The sequence below is a fragment of the Strigops habroptila genome, chromosome 8, assembly GCF_004027225.2.
Source record: "Strigops habroptila isolate Jane chromosome 8, bStrHab1.2.pri, whole genome shotgun sequence".
Taxonomy (NCBI): domain Eukaryota; kingdom Metazoa; phylum Chordata; class Aves; order Psittaciformes; family Psittacidae; genus Strigops; species Strigops habroptila.
The window spans coordinates 23,711,307-23,730,525 of NC_044284.2; the positions used below are offsets into that span (position 1 = coordinate 23,711,307).

Genomic DNA, 19,219 nt, shown 5'->3' on the forward strand with positions numbered 1-19,219 from the left:
TATTTGCCGAGGAAACAGGAGTTGGAAGCAGCCCTGCTCCAGCGCCTTTCCTAACCCCGCCGCTGCCCCTGTGCTGATTCATTGATTTGGACGGGTTATATACTGGGAGGGGAAGCATGAACCACACTTGGCTCTCTTGTCAGCACGGAGCTGTGCTCGCTCGGCGCTCGCGGCTGCAGGACACTCGGGTAAGTCTCCTCTCCACTACTGCCCCTGTGAGTGGCTGTGGGCCGGGGGGACTCCTGGGGCTGCTCCGAGGGGTGGTGAGATCTGCATGTTCAGCATCGTTTGATTTGATGGAGATGTTTCTCTTGCAAGGGTTCTCCAACAAAGCAAGACCACACTGTGGGAGCTGAAATAGTTATATAGGCAACGTATCTTAAATGATAACTACTAGAGAAAATTAAGAGGGGCAAAGTAAGATTATGGGGGGCTGAGGTTAGGAGCAGTGGGATGCCGAGGGGCTGAGTGGTAGGGAATATTCAGCCCCTTGGTCTGTAAGCTGCTTTTTGTCCCTAGAAGAAAAGAGGAGATAAATTGTTTTCAGCTGTCTTTCCTGAAGGACGCTCCAGCGTGGATGCTCTCTGAGCTGCCTTACCAGGGAGTGACATGAGCTGGGCTTTGATGTGCAGTGTTTGGGGAAGTTTATAAGTGGCTTGCTATAAACAAAGCTGTTCTTGGATGCAGATTGTTTCCATATGGGAAATATAAACTGTGCTGGCTTGTGAAGGGTTCCTCCCTCCCTGCCGGAGAGCAAGCGTGTTCCCTGGAAGGAGCCCAGGGCATAGGGCAGGGGCTGTGCCCCAGCACCCCGGGGTGCTGTGCCAGCCGGGGCACTGTGCCTGGACCCCTGTGCTGCTGGACTTGCCTGTTTGGCTGAGCTGTGTTCAGAGACGGGGGAGCCACAGGTTTTCTCCCTCCCTTGTGCCCCTTGAAGCTGTTAGAAGGGGCTGCACTGTGCCAGCCTGGCACTGCTAGCTTTAATCTAGGGAGGGAGGAAGCTCCCAGGCCAGAGGAGGGAGGAGGGGCTGTCCATAGTGGCCATGCTTTTTATAGGGGGATGGAGGGCCTCACTGTAAAGCCCTCACTCTTCCTGGGCTTTAGGGTTTCTTTGGGCACCACCCCGGGACCAGCCTGGACACCAGACACCCCACTCTCACAGTCAAAATTGGCCAGGGCTGAGACTTTTTGCTGGGGATGAGGTGCAGACAGAGCCACCCCTGTACCCAGTCTGGGCTGGGCAGCTGGCAGAGGGTCCCACTGACCCACACTCCTGCAGGACTGGAGTTAAAGCATGCCCTGCTAGCGGGTGCCGGTGCTACTCTTGGCTCCACAACAGGAGCTTAGAGTCAGAAGGGTGCTTGGATGTACTGGGGAGCACCTTTCCTCCTGGCCCCACACAGCATTCCCAGGACCAGCCCGGCTGCGGGTGCTGCGGGCCAGCTCTGGTGAAGGTCTGGGCTATTTGGTGGTGCCGGGAGGCCAGCACCGCTGGTAGCCGCTCACCACACTCACTGCAAAACAGGAAACCACACTCCTGGCCGCTGCAGGAGCCGAGCGAGGGAGACGCCAGGGATGCCACTAATAGCTGTGGTATGGCAGCCAGGCACTGCGGACCCCAGCTCTGTCCTGCTCTGTACTCCTGCCTGTGCTGTGCCTGCCCCCAGCCCTTCTTGCCCACCCTCTTCTGCCTTGCTGCCATGCTGGGGGCAGGATGGCCACAGCCTCGGTGGCCTTTCCCAGGGAGAAAGCAGCACCCATCCCTGGTAGTGGCCCTGGGAGCTCGGAAATTGCTCAGCCCTCCTCCTTTGTTTCTCCTGCAGGCCTAATGGAGCTGGGATACTGGCAGCGGTGGCTGCTGCTGCTGGTGGGTATCCAGCTGGCCAGTGGCCAGTGCCCAGAGCAGTGCCAGTGCGTCCGCACTGCCCAGGTGGAGTGCTCCGGTGCAGGCATCACTGCAGTCCCCAGCCCCATCCCTGAGAACGCCATGACCCTGCAGATCATCAACACTCGCATCACTGAGCTGGGCGACGCATCCTTTGGCAACGCCTCCCTGCTGATCGGGCTGCGCATCGAGAAGAACAACCTGTCGCGCATCAGCCCCAGGGCCTTCCAGCACCTGCCTGACCTGCGCTACCTCAGCCTGTCCAGCAACAAGCTGCAGGAGCTCCCCGTGCAGGTCTTCGAGCGCCTGGGCAAGCTGGAGTCTCTACTCCTCTCCAGCAACCAGATCCTCCAGGTCGAGCCTTCCCACTTCTCCCACCTGAGCAACCTGAAGGAGCTGCAGCTGCACGGGAACAACCTGCAGGAGCTGAAGGAGGGGGTGTTTGACCAGCTCACCAGCCTCACCAAGCTCAACCTGGCCAGGAACAACATCGACCACCTGCCGCGCCGGGCCTTCGAGCGGCTGGCGCGGCTGCAGGTGCTGCGGCTCTATGAGAACCGGCTTCGGCAGATCCCGGTGGGCACCTTTGATGGGCTGCCAGAGCTGCAGGAGCTGGGGCTGCACCAGAACCAGCTAGAGATGCTGTCCCCAGAGCTCTTTGTGCACAACGGGAACCTGCAGAAGCTCTACCTGTCCAACAACCTCCTCGCCACCCTACCGAGTGGCATCTTCTTGCCCTTGCGTGCCCTCGCTAAGATCACCCTGCATGTCAACCGCCTGCGGGACATCTCCCCTGCTGCCTTTGGGCCCATGCCTGACCTGCGGGAGCTGTGGCTCTACGATAATGAGCTTTCTACCCTCCCTGCTGCTGTCTTCGGCAACCTCACCCAGCTGCAGCTCCTGGTGCTCAGCAAGAACCGGCTGCGCTCCGTGGCGCGGGGGGTTTTCCAGGGCTTGGGGGAGCTGCTGGAGCTGTCCCTGCACTCCAACACCCTGCGCCGCCTGGATGCACAGGCACTGGAGGGGATGCCCAAGCTGCAGAACATCTCCCTGCACCACAATCAGCTACAGACGCTGCCGCGGGGCCTCTTCGCCGCCACCCCGGGGCTGCGGCACCTGCAGCTGCACTCCAACTCCCTGGAGAACCTGCCCGCCGGCATCTTCTCCCCCCTGGCTGCCCTGCGAGAGGTGAAGCTGCACAACAACTCCTGGCGCTGTGACGAGGGCATCCTGCCCCTGCGGGGCTGGCTGGAGGACAACCCCCACAAGGTGGGCGAGACACCCCCCCTCTGTGCCCAGCCCCCTGCCTTGCGGGGCACCCCCATCGCCGGGCTGCTGCAGGACCAGCTCCTCATCCCCCGGCCCTCCACTGCCTCCCCCCGTCCCAGCACCCCGCTCCCTGCTGGCCCCTCTGAGGTGGCATTGCCGGAGGGTGCCTGGACGGAGCCCCCCATGGGGCTGCCGGTCTCTCCCCAGGAGGAGGAGGAGAAGGAGGAGGAAGAGGAGAGGGGGCAATGGGGGCTGACAAGCACGCAGAGTGGGGTGGTGGTGGCGGTCATCGTGCTGGTGTGTGTGGCCCTGCTCGCCGCCCTGGTGGCGCTGGTGGTCTATGGCTGCAGGAAGAAGAGCCACGTTGTGCTTATGAGGATGAAGGCACCCAATGAAGCATGAGCACCCGGGAAGACCCTGGGGTAATGGTACTGGTGGGGCATTTCCTCCCCACGGGGCCAAGGGACATGACAGTGGCTCTGTATCAGCTGCCCTTGCTGATTGGGATGGGCCACAATCACCAAGCGTGCTGCATGTCCCCTGTCCCGCTCTGCTTTGCCCTGCCCCTGCTCTGCAGTAGGGTGTCCGCCTGGGTGACCTCCCATGGCTGCCCTCTTCCCAGCCCCTCCTGCCTCCAGTGCAGCCTCTGTGCCCATCCCCTACCCGGGGGCCTGCAGCTGGGGCGCTGAGAGGGGACCCCTCAAGCAGGGAGCCACAGCCTGGTCATGATGGTGCTTATCCCAAACAACAGGACTTCCCCATCCCTCACTTTGCTTTCTCCTCTCTAGTGCTGCCTGCCCTTGCACCGCCTGCTGCCCCCCACCATGCCCCAGCCTCAGCCTCTGCCCCTGCCCGGGCAGGAGCCGCACACCCGCTGCTGCCGTGCCCTCGCCGGCGGGCTGGGCGCTGCTGCCGCCGGGCTGGCACACCCGCACGGCTCCACGCTGCCGCCCTGTCCGCAGGCAGCCAGCACCTTCCCTGCCCCGCCGCAGCCTCCTGCCCCCGCCCGCTGGCCCCTGCCGTGTGCGGGGGAATTACCGGGTGGGACGATGGGAGTGAAGTATCTGCAGGGAGGGGCTGGGAGAGGCTCCTGTGGCTGTGCCCCAAGGCAGCGGGGGCATGCCGGGGCGGCTCCTGCTGTGCCTCCTCCCAAGTCTTCGCTGCCTCAATACCCCTGCGCATCCTCCACCAGCTAGTGAGCAAACTGGCCCTGCTCTGCCTGCCAAAGCTTCTTCCTTTTCTCCTGCGAGTACCCTCCTGTATGTGCCCATCCCTGCTGCCTGCACATCCCCCGGGCAGCAGGGATGCTGGCAATGCACAGTGGGGAGGTCAGCAAGCGCTGCTGCTCTGCAGTTTGCAGGTGGGTGCCACACCATTCCCCTGCAGCACCTGCACCCAGCGGCCACCCTGCCTGCTCCAGCTGTAGCACGGCCACGGAGGCGTCCAGCTCACCTCTGCACACGGTGTGGGGGTGCCGGGCTGCCTGGGGATTGCTGCCATGGGACGAGTGCCCCAGGAGCCAGTGGGAGCACAAGCAACCCCACACTCGTGCACACGATGGGATGCTCCTCTGGGCTGAGACCTGCATGGCAGCAGGAGGCACAGGACTGTGCCGTGGGGCTGTTGGGTGCTTCTCTGTGACCTCTCCATTAAAGTGCAGTTGTCCATTCCCAGTGCCAAGAACTGTTTATTTGCTCATCCACGGCGCACAGCTGGGGAATGACCCAATGACCCAGCAGGGACAGGAGCTGTGCCTGATCTTCACTCCTAGGAGATTTTTCTTTCATACAAGCCCATACAAACTGGTGGGGCTGGGAGAGGGTTAGTGAGCTGTGGTTGCAGAGATCGTGCTGGTCCCTGGACTCCAACCTGGGGTGCAGGACCAAGGAGGGCTCAGACATCTAATAGTAGTGGGATAGATTTTGGAGAGTGAGCTGAGACCTCAGCAAGCTTCTTGATGGAGACACTGACTGCCTCCTGCGCAGTTTACCAGCGCTGCCCCAGGGTGGTGGGAGCTTGCCGGGCTCCTTCAGAGCTGGCTGCTGCGGGCTTGCATCAGCTGAGTTTCTCTGTGCAGCACCATCTGCTCCATCAGCCTGGCTGAATGCACGTAAGTGTCCCTCCTCCTGCCCCTCGGGGTGCCCCTGTGGCAGCTGCCACCCCAGCCTGTTCCAACACAGACCTTTGCAAAGCAGCCCTTACAGTAGTGTATGCTGCTCTCCTGAGCAGGCTGCAAGCTCCCAGGGAGTCCAGCCTGGCCCACAGGTCCCTCTGGCCACCCCATGGCTGGCTGGGTGCACTTCATGGGATGCAAAACACCTTGTGCATCTCAAAGTGATGGTCCAGGGTGGTCCCCTCCCCATGGCATTGCTTTGCCTTGCTAAGCTGTGCCTGGTCCCCTCTCTCATGAAAAAGATGTGTGCCAGCACAGTTTCCCAGTGAGATTTCATGAAGTCCAGGGACATCTCAGGGGGAAGCAAGCAAGCTGACCCTGGTGTGGGACTAGTGCCAAATGTGACAGCAGCACCCCAGGCCAGTGGATGTCCGGGGCCAGGACCCCACTTCCCTGCCAGGATGCTCGCTGGCAGCTGCCTCTGGCTTCACCTCCTGTCCCTCTGTGGCTGGGTTATTTTCTGAAGCACTCCAAGGACATGGGTTGCTGTTGCCGATAAGCAGCGAGGGGCAGCTCCGCCCCAGCAGGAACAGCTCCCTGCAGGTTTCCCATCTGCCCCAGAAAACATTTTTCCATCTCGGTGAGCAGCCTCCCTGCAAACCTGCTGCGGGCTCGGTGGCAGTCTCCACAATGCTACAATCGGTAAGTGGTGGCCATGCCACTCAGGTGGCTGGGGGGGCTGGGATGGGTGGAAGTCACTGCTGGCTCTAGTGAAAACAAGTGTGATGGTGGGAAGTGGAAAGGAAAAGCCAAGCCCAACAGTGCTCTCGAGCACCAGCATAAGTCCAGGATAGCCCCGCTTGTGAGGGGTGTCTGCAGGTGGGCATTGCTGGGGGTGCGCAGCATCCCCTGTCATGTAGCAGCAGTGGCAATGTATCCCAAGTAGGGATGGACTGGCAGAGGTCTGGAGGCCACTGCCTCAAAAAGTGTATCCCATGGACTGCGAACAGGCATTCGGTCAAACTAAATGTCCCTCAGGCAGGTTTGATGCTGCTCTGGTTGCAGAGGAAGAAGTACTTGATGAGCAGTTAGAAATACAGCTAGCTGGTGGAGCCCGCTGTCACTTAGTGAATAGCAGCCCTGCAGTGTTGTCCCCATCACCCCGTGTGTGCAGCACATCCCCGTGCTTCACATGCTTCTCCCAAAGGATGTGGGGACCTTTGGTGAGGGTGGCACCACCCTGGTTGTGACAGGGCAGGCTGGAGTGGGACTGGGGTGCAGGGGAAGAGCCCTGACCCACCACATGGAGCAGGCAGGGAGAAATGTGGGAGGGGAGCACTCTCCATTGCCGCAAGGGGAGCTCTGGGTGGTGCGGGCAGCTGGGATTGGAGGGCTGCCCCATGGCCGGGCAGCTGCCCGCTCTGGCAGTGCCCCGGAGATTGCTCCTCCTGCATTTTTGGCCGCGGAAGCCACCTCCTCAGCAGCGCCTGCCTGCGGGTATGGATTTCTGCCTCGCACAGGCAGGGAATGAGGCTCGGCTCCTTCTCTAGTGCAGGTTGGTGGTCTACACGCTGCTGGGGCTCGGGTCCCTGCTGGTGGGGGGGCTGCCCCTACCCTGCCCCTCCACCTGCCAGTGCTACGACACCTCCAAAATCTTCTGCTCGGAGGAGAGGATGCGGGAGATCCCGGCGGGCCTGCCAGGGAACGCCACCCAGCTCTTCTTCGTGGAGACAGCCCTGAGAAGTGTCCGCAGCGGGGCTCTGGGCTCCAGTACCACCCTCACCAAGCTAGTCTTCCTCAACAACAACATCCAGGAGCTGGAGGACGGTGCCTTTCAGGGGCTGCCCAGCCTCACGGAGCTGGAGGTGTCAGGCAATCCCTTGCCGGCAGTCAGCCCCAGGGTGCTGGCGGGGCTGCCCAGCCTCAGCAAGCTCTCCCTGGGTGCCAATGCTCTCCGCTCCCTGCAGCCAGGGTTCTTCTCTGCTGCCTGCCGCCTGCAGGACTTGCGTTTGCCGGGGAACAGGATCGAGGCGCTGCCCCTCGGCATCTTCCGCCCGCTCCGGTACCTCCAGACCCTGGACCTCTCGCAGAACGTCCTGACCGAGCTGCCGGCCGGGCTGTTGGCGCCCCTCACCGCCCTCCGCCTCCTCAAGCTCAGTGACAACCTGCTAGCGCGGGTGCCCCCCGGCGCTTTTGGGGCGCTGGGCAGGCTGGCCGAGCTCCACCTGGATGGGAACCGGCTGGAGGAGCTGCCAGCCAGCGCCTTTGCGGGGCTGGGGGCGCTGCGGCGGCTGCAGCTGCAGCACAATGCGCTGGGCACCCTGGCCCCTGACATCTTCGCTGGTCTCCCCAACCTCACCGTCCTTAGCTTGGAGGGCAACCGCCTTGCCAGGCTGCCCAACACCCTCTTCACCGGCACCCTTCGCCTCCTCCACCTCTCGCTGGCTCGCAATGAGCTGGAGATGCTGCCCCAGGGACTCTTTGCCAACCTGTCTGCGCTGCAGACTCTGGTGTTGTCGCACAACTCCATGGACCACCTCCCCGCCGGGGTTTTCCAGGGTCTGGTGGGACTGGCAACTCTGCATCTGAGCCACAACAACCTCTCCAGCCTGCCGGCTGGGCTGCTGGCCGGGCTGCCCCTCCTCACTGCCCTGATGCTGGACCACAACCGCCTGGCCCGCCTGCCTCCCGGGCTCTTTGATACCAATGAGGAGCTGGTGCGAGTGGGGCTGGCCAGCAACCCCTGGACCTGTGACTGCCGCCTTGCCTATCTCCTGGGCTGGCTCCAGGGCTTCGCCGAGCCCCTCACCCATGCACAAGCCTCCTGTGCCAGCCCAGCCGCTCTCCAGGGACGGTCCCTGCTGGAGGTCCCCCAGGGGCAGCTGCAGTGCCCGGGAGCACCCGGTGTCCCCCCGGAGGAGGGATGGGATGGGGAGGTGGGGGAGCATGCTCCGGGGCAGTGCATCTACAAGAACCCCGAGGGCACCGTAAGCATGGCCTGTGATGCCACAAGCTGCCAGCAGCTCAGCCTTCACCTTCCTCCTCCTCCTCCCAGGCAGGCAGCGGGGCTGGGGCCGGTGTACCAGGGTGCCTGGGTGTTGCACTCCCGCTGTGGCACACTGCAGGTCACTGTGCTGGTCACGGCACAGAGCTGGGATGAGGCCACATCGCCAGGTCCTCCCACTGCGCCCTAGAGCTTGGGCGGGTGCCTGATTCTGCTCCACTCTTGCATTAACAACCTCTGAACCAGCCCAGAAAACAGCATCCCATCTTGCTTCACTACCCCTACCATGGTCACCAGCTGTCACTGAGCTCTCCACAAGAGCTGGCCTGGTGGTATTTATTCTCCCAGCTGTGTGTTTCCTGTATATTGCAAATATAATTAAAATGTATATATTATTTCTGTGTAACCATTTCCCATGGCAAAGAGAGGAAACACTCTTCTCCTGCCTCTGCCTATGTAGCTGGGGGAAATGGTGAAGGTCGCTGTGGTCCGATGGGGACTTGCCTGGGGCTGTGCATGGTGTGGCATGGGTGCAGGTGCCTGGCAGGGTGCAGGTGCCACTCTGGCATGCTCATCCCTGCCTACTGTGGCTCTCCAGACTCACCTCCTGCCCCACCTTCCCTCAGCGCTGCAGAGACCCAGCTGCAGCCTGGCACTAACCCCCAAGGCGTCGATTTGGGGTGTCCAAGGGAGACATGGGCAAGCGCTGCCCAGCGAGGGGCACGGGCTGCCTGGCTGCAGCGAGGCTCCAGCTCGGGGCTGTGCATCGGCAGGTCTCTCACCCCCCCGGCAAGGCTCGGCCTCCAGCCCCGCACGCTGCCCCAGGGAGGCCCGGGGACCGTGGAGATGGGGCGCAGAGTCCCCGCGGCGCTGCCCACCCAGGGGTGGCAGGTACGGTGGGTGCTCCCCTAAGAGAGCAGGAGCGTTCTGTGGGTGCATTCACGTGTGCGTGTGTGCGAGGCGCACGCCCGAGCCCTTCTCCTGGCGGGCGGGGCCGGGGCTGCGGTGCGGAGCTGCGGCACCATCTTGCGGCCGCTGGGACACGGGCTTTCCGGGACCAGGCAGCGCCGGGAGAGCCCGGCCAGCCCCGGCCACGCACCCTCCTCTGAGCCAGCACTGCCGGCCCTGCCCGCAGCGACAGGGCAGCCGGGGTCCTTGCTTGGGGCTGCGCGTCCCTGCCAGCCCCTTCCCTGGAGCGTCCGTGTCGTGTCAGCCCGACCGGCCCCGGCAGCGGGCTGCGATCCCGGTCGTGCTCTGGACTGCTGGCCCCTTGCTCCCGGCGGGCAGGTGGGCAATGCTGCACCCCCAGACACGGTCCTGCACGGCCTCCCTGTCCTGCACAGGGGACTGCCACTGTGCCGCTGCCATCTCCCAGGTGATGCTGCATGGCCACCTCAAAGGCTGGACCAGGGATGTTGTGGCTCGCTGCAGCTCTCCGAATTCTGGCACAGCTGAGGCCTGGGGAGGCTGATGTCACTCCTGCTGTGAGCTCTGTCCCCTCAACCACCCTGGCTGCCACCACCCTGCAGCCTCTGGAGTAAGCTGCTGCCAAGCAAGTGGGGACCTGGATGCATATGGCTTTGATGCTGGGAAGGGGTAAGGCTGCTGAAAATGTGCAGTAGTTTGAGTGGTTTTAAATCTGCCAGGAAAGGTATAATGAAGCCCAGCAAGCACCAGCTGAGCCTTAGTAAGAGCAGGTGGAAACTGAAGAAGAAATAGTGCAATTATCCATTGGGAAGCGATGCATACCTTGTCATTTTAAGTCTTTGCAACAAACAGGGTGTTGCTTTCCACAAGATGCCCTGCACCAGCCAGGAGCCCTGGGTGTCACTGTGGGAGGGTCTCTGGCTTGTGCTAAGGTGGAGGGGAGCACAACACAGCCCCAGCCCTAAGGCCAGCGAGGTGTGGAGGTGTGGGGCTGAGCCCAGAGTCTGGGTGTCAGCATACCTGTCTGGCCACAGAAGTCAACCCTGTCACAAGCTTAAACAAATGGCTTCAGAGCAGCACCTTTAGCTACATAAGCCAATCCCTGAGGAAGGAAACAGATGGATATTTTTTACAGGAAAAGCTTCAAATAGGAAAACTCCTTTCTGTTGTGTTAGTGGGGGTGGTGCTGGCGAAGCTGATGGGTTACACTGGTGGATATATGGGACTGCAGAGACCATCGTCTACAAAACAGGCTGGCCTGGAGATCTTCACGTTTCCCTGGATGTGGTGAGTCAAGTGGTGTCAGCAGATAATGCCCGGTGAGTACGTGCCTGCGTCCTCTCTGAGGGGTTTCAGCAACAGCCTCCTGCAGGGGTGCACAGCTCCACTGCCTGCTCCCCGGCCACCCCTTATCTCCCCACCCAGACCTGAGCCCTGACCTCATGTGAAACCAAGCCCTGCGCCTGGGCTGTGGATAAAGAGCTGGCCAGGTGATGGACCACCATCTGGTGGCCTCGCTCCGGCAGCTGGACGTGTTTGCAAGTGCTCCACCAAGTAAGTGATGCAAACTGCTGTGTTTTGCTGTTTAAATTGTGCTGGGAGGGGCGGCTCTGGGGGGCTGCTGATGGCTTCCTTGCAGCAAGGAGCAGGAGAGGCTTGAGCACTGTGAGCTGGGGCTGATCCTCAGTGTCCCTGTGCTGCTGGAGGGTGGGACAAGTACGAGACCACACTGAGGTTCACTGCAGCCAGACGGGGCAAGGGAGGACTTCAAGAGCTTTGCAGTTCCGAGCTGTTTATTTTCATGCCCATGCACTCAGCCCAGCCATTCCCACCTGCACATTTAGCCCATGGTGCTGCCCCTACAGCTGAAGTGAAGCAGGCACTTAGGCACCTGCAGCCCTGGCTCCTGCACCCAAGTCTCCCTGGGAAGAGCATGGGCAGGGATGAGCAGCAGCTTCTGCCCTGGGGAACCCCATGGAGCAGCTGGCACACACTTGACCTCCTGAAGAGATTGGTTTCTCTTCAAACCCAGCGGTTTTTTGCCTCCTGTACTTGCTGACCTCTCTGCATTTTTTAAAAAAACAACTTTTCCTAGCAAATTTACCCTCCCAGCACAAGTTTTTTTGCATGGTCAGCTTTGAAGGACACCCAAGAAGCAACCCACAGCCCTTCCCTTGCTCCCACCCAAGGCTGTGAAGCTGGAAACTACAGTCCCAGTATGATGCTCATGGCAGTTAAACTCCAGCTAATGTGCTAGCTGAGTGTTTCCAAATGACTGGATGGAAGCGGTGGGTTTTACATGACTGGTGGGTGTGCATCTGTGACTTCACTTCCTAACTGCAGGTCAGAGCCCTAAATCTTAGGTATTAAAGACTTCATCTGTGGGACATTTTGTAGTATTTTAATGAGCCTTGCTCTAAAACTTGGTTGCTGCTCAAAAGTTAACAATTTTTATCTGACAGAGCTGTATAACCAAGGCCAAAATATGATGCAATTAGCAAGAATCCTGAAAAGTTGATGCTTAGAAGCTGTGTTTTAACTGACCTCCTGGACTGAGAAAAGCGCCAATGAAATAGCTAGTGCATCCAGCACAGTGTGGAAATTCCAAGTAAACAAGGTCATCTGGTGTTGGCTAGCTCCAGGGACCCTTGCTGATCCCTCATTAGCAAGCACAGGGCTGACTGATTCTGTTGTTGCACGAATAGGCTGTTGCCCTGCTGGGTAACCGGACCCACTGGGGCAGTGCTAATGGGGCAGCAGCGCTGTGCCTTCTTCACCCAGACAGATGCCGAGCTACAGCACAGACATGGGAGAAGGAGGGACAGGGAGCAGACCGTCCAGCCCTTGTCCCTCCTGGAGCGTCTCCCAGTGCCAAGCCTCGAGCTGGCTCGCTCTCCCTTCTTCTCCATCCCTGGATACCAACAGCAGTGAACTCTTGTAAATGCAGCATATATTGGCTTGTATGGTCTCTCTTTTTCTCATGAGTTATGATGTGTGAATAGAAGAGTCCCAAGAGCTGAGCAACTGTGTGGTGCCACAGGTCATGAGCTGTGGAAAGAGATTTTTTTTTTTTGTTCTTCATAACTGATTTTTGCAACCTCTTTTTCAGGACAATGTACCAGCATTTCCTTTTCCTTTTCTTCCTTTCCTTCCATCCCCATAAATGCCAAGATCAAACCCTGAGTGAAGATCCATATGAAATACCCAAAGACTACCAGGAGATCTACAGAGGGACAAAAAACGATGTCAAAGAGATCCCAAAGATTGCCAAGCCTTTTGTTTCTGAGATGATCTTTGTGCAAACCAGCATCACTGCTATAAGGAAAGGTGCCTTCAGGTACATGCCCAACCTGACCAAGATTTTGTTTATTGGCAACAAGATCAAGACAATTGAGCCTGGAGCCTTTGATAATTTGGACAAGCTGAAGGACTTGGACATCTCTGGTGCCTTGTTAGAAGAACTAGCTGTGGGAACTTTCCAAAACCTCCCAAGCTTGCAGAGGCTGGAGCTGAGAGACAGCCACCTCAGATACATCCCCAAAGGACTGTTTGATGGGCTGGGAAGTTTGGGAGAGCTCTCCCTGCACATCAGTGCAATCCCTTCTCTTCCAGAAGGCATTTTTGATTCCCTTGCCAATCTAACATTTTTGGACCTGGCCAGAAACAGGATCACGACTCTTCCTGGGGATGCCTTTAGCAAACTTGCCCAGCTGCGCGTCCTCCGGCTGTATGAGAATGAGTTGCAGGACCTCCCAGAGGGGCTGCTGGACAGTCAGACAGGGCTGCTGGAGCTCAACCTGCAGAGGAACAGGCTCAGGGAGCTTCCACCCATGCTTCTGAGGAGCCTGCCTCACCTGGAGAAACTCCTCTTGGACAACAACTTCATCAGGGTTCTCCCACCTCAGGGCTTCTTCGGTTTAAACAAATTGAAGCTTCTGACTCTGGGTTCAAACTGCATTACGGAGCTCCCCTGCTGCCTTTTTGACACCATGGCAGACCTGCGGGAGCTGGACCTGGGCAGGAACAGTTTGGCCACGCTTCCAGACAGCATCTTCATCAACCTCACATCTCTTGGCAAACTCATCTTGTCCCACAACCAGCTAGCAGCCCTGCCAAAAGGAGCTTTCACTGGGCTCAGCAAGCTCTCAGACCTCCAGCTGGACACAAATAATCTCTCTGCTCTGGGTAATGAGGTCTTTGCTTCCCTCCCAAATCTGAAAACCCTCAACCTTCGGAAGAACCAGCTAGAGAGTGTTCCTCCAGGGCTTCTGGACCTCCTGAAGAAGCTCAGCTCAGTGTATCTAAGTGGGAACCCATGGAAATGTGATTGCAACCTCTGCTACCTGCACAGCTGGATCCTAAGCAACAGTGAGAAGGTCAAATTGTCCACCCAAGTGTCATGCAAGAGTCCACCCCACCTGGCAGGGCAAGCAGTGACATCGCTGAAGGAAAACCACTTAATTTGCCCAGTTACTCAGCCTCTTTCATCTTCTTTTACCCCATCTTTGCCATCCACCTCCACATCATCACAAGGGATGTCAACCTTGCTGCCCACTGCAGCACCAACCACACTTTCATTGGCAGCCTTTCCTGTCATGATACTGCCAACCATGCTGTCACCTGTCGCCACTTCTGCCATGTTGCCATCCATGCCAACAGAGACCTTCTTCACCACTCCATCTCCAGCTATGCCATTCAAGGCCTTCATGACTACACCATCACTAGCTGTCCTTCCCGAGACCTCCATCACCATGCCATCATCAAGCAATGTGCCCAAGACCTCCGTCACCACGCCATCATCAAGCAATGTGCCCAAGACCTCTGTCACCACGCCATCATCAAGCAATGTGCCCAAGACCTCCATCACCACACCATCATCAATGAATGTGTCCAAGACCTCCATCACCACACGATCAACCATGCTGCCCAAGATCTCCATCACCACACCATCAGCTGTGCTGCTGAAGGCCTCTATCACCACACCATCACCATCTGTGCTGCCCGAGACCTTCATCCCCACTCCATCACCAGCTGTGCTGCCAGAGACATCCATCCCCACTCCATCACCAGCTGTGCTGCCAGAGACATCCATCCCCACTCCATCACCAGCTGTGCTGCCAGAGGCATCCATCAACACACCATCACCAACTGTGCTGCCAAAGGTCTCCATTGCCCCTCCATCATCAACCATGCTGCACAAGACTTCTATCACCATGCCATCACTAGCTGTGCCAGAGGAGGCCTTCAGCCTGTGTCCAACTCCAGCCATCATAAGCCTACAGCCTCCTGGGGTCACCAGCCCAGAGCCTGCATTGTCCTCTCTAGCTTCTGCTATCACACCAGCACCAACCAGCCCACTGGCAGCCACCACCAGACTGGTGCCCACAGAGAGGCCAGTCACCATCCCATGGAGGACACCCAGCATTTCCCTTGTCTCAGTACCCCCCACGGCACTCTCGCCACCACCCAGGGCTGCTGCTCCAGGCATTGTCCCACCAGCCTCACACTCCCCATCCCACCACGCTCCTGCACCAGGCAGAGAGCGGGACCATGCCACCACATGGGGCTTGTCCACCGCTGGCACCCAGCCCGCTCCCACTGCCCCACAACACACTCCCACTACTGCAGGCACCATCCTGCCCCCGGTGCCTTCCGTCCCCCCGGTGCCAGACCATATGAGCCCCCGACCTCCCTTCCCGGCCCCCAGTATCCATCACGCCTGGGGCTTGTCCCTGTGGTCCAGCCCACACCAGTGCCGGGTGTCCCTGGCACTGGGCCTGGCAGCACTGGCACTGCAGGCAGGCTGCACACTGCTGTGGGGCATGCTCGCCCTCCTCCTCCAACAGGCCGCTAGCCGCCGGGACCGCCCCGTGCCACCGGTGAGGCTGCTGAGTCTCCAAGCCCTGGCCACCCCGGGGTCCCCTGAGCAAGCCTGGGCACCACTTTGAGCTTTGTTGCCCCTGCATGACCGGGGCAGTGCCCATCGTCCTCTCTTGGGGTCTGGAGCCACGGGGTGCATATGTCATGGGGTGCGTATGTCATGGGGTGCGGGCCGTTGCCCAGGGGTGGGTGTCCCAGCACCCAGGGTGTTTTTGGGTGCGTCCCAGCGGCCCCTGGAGATGCTGTGAGCCCGGGGAGCATGTGCGCCGTGTCTGCCCGACGGGCCCTTCTGCCAAGCGACACTAGATGGCATCACGACACAGGCAGTGGCTGTCACCGCCTGCCCAGGGCCACCGGGAGCAGAGAGGGCAGGGTGACCTGTGGCCCTCGAGGTACCGCACCAAAATGCTGGAGACCGTGGACCCGGCCACCTGGAGACCTCTCTAGACCTCCCCGCAGAAGCCTCGGGGATCCTGCCTGCATCTCCTCCCCATCCCTGGCAGGTACCTGTGGGGTGCGAGTGGTCCTTAGGGAAGCACATCCCAAGGCTTCCTGCCTCACACCTTGGCTTCTTCCCCACGTGACGTTACCGGATATGTTGGTGCCTGTATGTCTGTCATAACATTCTGACCTCTTCCCCTCTCCCTTTCCTCCTCACTGATATTAAAGCCTCCCCTGCACCTCTGCTGTGCACTGAAGGGCTGCTAAGAGGAGTATTTTCATCCCAGGGCTTTTCTTGCCATGACCTGCAGTGGAGGATTCCTGTTGCTTGCTGGAGTGTGGGGTCCTCAAGTCAGTGCTGGCCATCAGGGACTTGTGTAGGACCAGGTTTACACACCCTCCTGCAGGCAGTGGCATAATGATACAATAGACACACTTTTCTTTCCCTCCTTAAGTCTCAATACCCCAAAACCTCTGCGATGCTGCCTGCCCTGGCCTTCCTGGAAGAGTAATGTTTGAGCATGGTCTGTTATGTGGTTTTCACACTACAACTTCACCTGATGCTGAGCCCCAACTGCGGGCTGGGCACTGCCTGGCACTGGAAGCTTGGGAAGAAGGGGTTAATGCTCTTTGTAACTGGAGGGTTGATGTGTGCCTTCACCTCTGCAGTCCTGGGCTGCCTCCAGGGCCAGGAAGGTACCAAACTTAAACAAAAGTGTCTGTTTCTTTAGGTTTTCTGCCATTACAGAAAATTATGAAACTGTCACTGGAAAGCTTTAACCCAGGAGATATTTTGAGCCGATGAACACGGGGGTTGTTCCTTGGTTTGGGTCTCTGGGTATGTTATTTTCTCTAGGCTGTGTTGACTTTTCCCTGTGCCAGGCAAGCTGCTCCCAAATTTAATCACCCTGGTCACTACAGGGGTGCAGGTGTCTATCTTCAATGCCTCGCCTTTGCTGCTGGCACCTGCTCTGTCCTGCCCTGCCCTGCATTTGGGTACCCCTCCCCAGGTGTGGAACAGAGTCTGCCTGGCTTTGGGGGGGTCTCAGGGAGGAGAACCCCTGAAAATCAATAGCCTGGACATGTGCTGGGCAAAGAGGAAGTGGCTCGGAAACCTCCTGGCTGGTAAGCTCTAAGTGCCCCGGCTCCCTGCCTGGTGCAAGACCAAGGGAGGTGAAAACGTGCTTTTCGTTAGGGTATGTGCCTGCAGCTACGCATTAAAGACCTGGATATATGTCTTTGCTAAGAGCCTGTGCAGTGTTACAGGCCCTTCGGCTGCTCCTTGAAGTCCTGCTGACGGCTGTGAAATACGGGAGGCGAGTGCGGGGCAGCACATCTGGGCGGGATGGAGCGGGGCCGGGCTGGCACGGTGGGTAATGAGAGGCAGATGGGGAGAGGCAGTGTTTTTCCTGGCAGTCCAGATGGGCTCGGCTTTATACTTGATTTAGAGGGTTTGAAAGTGGGGCCTGGCTGCTGGGGAACAGACCCCGAGCGCTTCCCGGGGCGTTGAGGGGGGGTCTCCGCTGGCTTTTCAGATATTTAATGGCCCAGCGCAGTCTAAACAGGGAAGTACTTCGGGGTGAGATTAGCACAACATAATCACATCTTAAAAGGTCTTCAGAGACACAAAGCACGTCCGCTCTCATATTAATTACTTGTTATTAATAAAGCTGGGGTCAGGCTAGAGGTGTTCACTCTGGAGCGTGCTGGTTCCCTCTTTGCAGGGTGGTGGTGTATCTGAAAGCAGCACAAAGCCCACAGCCTCCACCTGTGCCCACCCCGCTCCGGAAGCCAAATGGCCAGAATTCCTACAGCCACTTCTAAAACTAATTTGCCCCATAATACCCTGATAGGGCTATGCCTTTCTAAGTGCCCAGAACACTGCTGAGTGCTGTAAAATAATAATAGCCAGAGTGTTCTCAGCACGGGAATTTCCTGCTATGATTGATTTCTAATTTGCAACGAAAATATAGCAGCCTGTGTTCCCAGGGCCAGGCTGGGCTCGCAGGCAGGAGTCATCTTCCTCCATCACTGTGGGGCTGATCCCTGGAGGGCCACGGCTGTGCTGTGCTGGGAGGAATTAGCAGCTGTTCCCATTAGCCCCTGCTCACTCTGGGAGGGAAGGGCTGAGAAGCAGGTGAGATGCTGGGTGTCCTGAGGGTGATGTCGCTGGGCAGCCTTGAGGGAAACACACTTGGATTTCCTCATTGCTGAGCAAGAGCAGCCAGAGAGCACACAGGGATGGGGCAGAGCATGGAGTATCTGCACTGGGGAGACCACAGGTTTGCTGCTTCGGAGCTGCACCTTGCTGCAATGCCAAGGAGAGGAGGCCTTCCTCCCAGCAGAGAGGTACATGGCCAGGGCAGGTGCCCCAGAGTGCACAGCCACCACCCTTCTGCTCTGCTGTGGGCAGCCTGGGCAGCCCTTTGCAGGACAACCACTGCACTGAGCTGCACTCAATGGTTTTTTAAATCTGGGAATTTTGCTGGTTTCTCTGAACTCAGGTAAGATTTTAACATCCACAGCACCCTGTGGCGAGGAGTGCCTAGGATGGCCCATGCACCAAACAAGGCAGCACGTCCCTTTGCTCTCCCTCCCTCTGCTTGCTGCTCCTTGAACGGGATGCTCCTGATTCTTGCATTGGAAAAAAAAAAGGTAAGTATCCCTGTGTGGTGTCTCCAGGCTACTTGGGACACTGTAAACCTCTTCCAAGTTGCAGTGACTGCCTGAGGTCCTCATAGTTAGCTGCAGGTGGCAGACAGACAGAAGCAGAGACAAGATACCATGTGTGTGTGTCCTTGGGGTGCTGAGACCAGGGGTCTCCAGCATCGCATGGCTGCCGCTGGCTCTCTTCCTGCCCTGTGCAGAGGAGATGTGGTTCCCACAGCCCTGTCACTCGTGCCACGGTACCGATCGGTAACCCTGGAGCCCGTCAGCCCTGCCGGGAGCCCCCTGTCCCTGCCACCTGCCTCCAGTTCCCCTTCCTGTCCTGGGAGCCCCATGGGCAGGAAGGGGGCTTGTGAGCTACAGCCCTTTCTTGTGGCTGGTGCGAAGGGGGGGAAATGAACACCTGCGTGTGAGGATCTGCACAATAACCCATGCAGGGAGCAAACCTGGGCCTCCGACAGGCAGGTCCCACTGCTGGCTTGCTGCTGGGAACCTGCCCCAACCCACAGCCATGCTGCCACAGCTTCCTCCCAGGCACCTGCCTCATGTGCCGACCCCAAACACACGCCATACCTGTGCCGGGAGCAGCGTCTTGCCAGCTGCTGCTGTGGTTTGAGCCCCCATGTCTCCCATGACAGCCTGCCCCAGCGGGGTTTGGGGCTGGGGGCTGGCTGCTTTGCATGCTGTGGGCAGGGTGAGGTGGGACTGGTTTGGCACCAGCTCCTATACAAGCAGTGCTTCCTGGAGAGGTGGGATGTGCCACACAGGACCTACAGGGTGAGGACCCAGGCTGGGGCAGCTTCCTGGCAGAGGCAGCTGTACCTGCTGGGATCAGCCTAAGGACCAGCCTAGTAGCTATGGCATGTCCAGCATGCATCCATCCATCTCCTATTGTGCTCGGCAGAGATGACCATGGGCTGGCAGTCATTGCTCAGTGTTGCTGCTGTGCCCTCTCAATGCTGGTGATGGTTTTGAACACCAGCACCACTCCTCTGTGTGTCCTCTGGATGGTCTCTCTCCCCTGCATCCTTCA

The 19,219-nt window shown here is 58.9% G+C and overlaps 2 protein-coding genes across 2 annotated transcripts; both read left to right on the forward strand.

Annotated features, from left to right (window-relative positions):
- The first annotated feature begins 1,714 nt into the window (after positions 1-1,714).
- Positions 1,715-4,827, forward strand: LOC115611694 (leucine-rich repeat-containing protein 15). The gene has a single exon (XM_030494992.2). The coding sequence runs from the start codon at positions 1,715-1,717 to the stop codon at positions 3,554-3,556; it is 1,842 nt and encodes a 613-aa protein (XP_030350852.1). The 3' UTR covers positions 3,557-4,827.
- A 1,080-nt stretch (positions 4,828-5,907) lies between these two features.
- LOC115612289 lies at positions 5,908-15,776 on the forward strand. The gene is made up of 4 exons (XM_030496404.2): positions 5,908-5,969; positions 6,818-8,454; positions 10,636-10,752; positions 12,308-15,776. Exons 1-4 carry the CDS (start codon positions 5,958-5,960, stop codon positions 15,144-15,146), a joined length of 4,605 nt encoding a protein of 1,534 aa, XP_030352264.2. The 5' UTR covers positions 5,908-5,957; the 3' UTR covers positions 15,147-15,776.
- The last annotated feature ends 3,443 nt before the right edge of the window (positions 15,777-19,219 follow it).

Coding starts and splice junctions, on each gene's coding strand:
- LOC115611694 (XM_030494992.2), top strand. CDS start 1,715: ATGGCCACAGCCTCGGTGGCCTTTCCCAGGGAGAAAGCAGCACCCATC.
- LOC115612289 (XM_030496404.2), top strand. Junction 8,455..10,635: donor TCGCCAGGTCCTCCCACTGC/GCCCTAGAGCTT, acceptor ACCTGAGCCCTG/ACCTCATGTGAAACCAAGCC. Junction 10,753..12,307: donor GTTTGCAAGTGCTCCACCAA/GTAAGTGATGCA, acceptor CCTCTTTTTCAG/GACAATGTACCAGCATTTCC.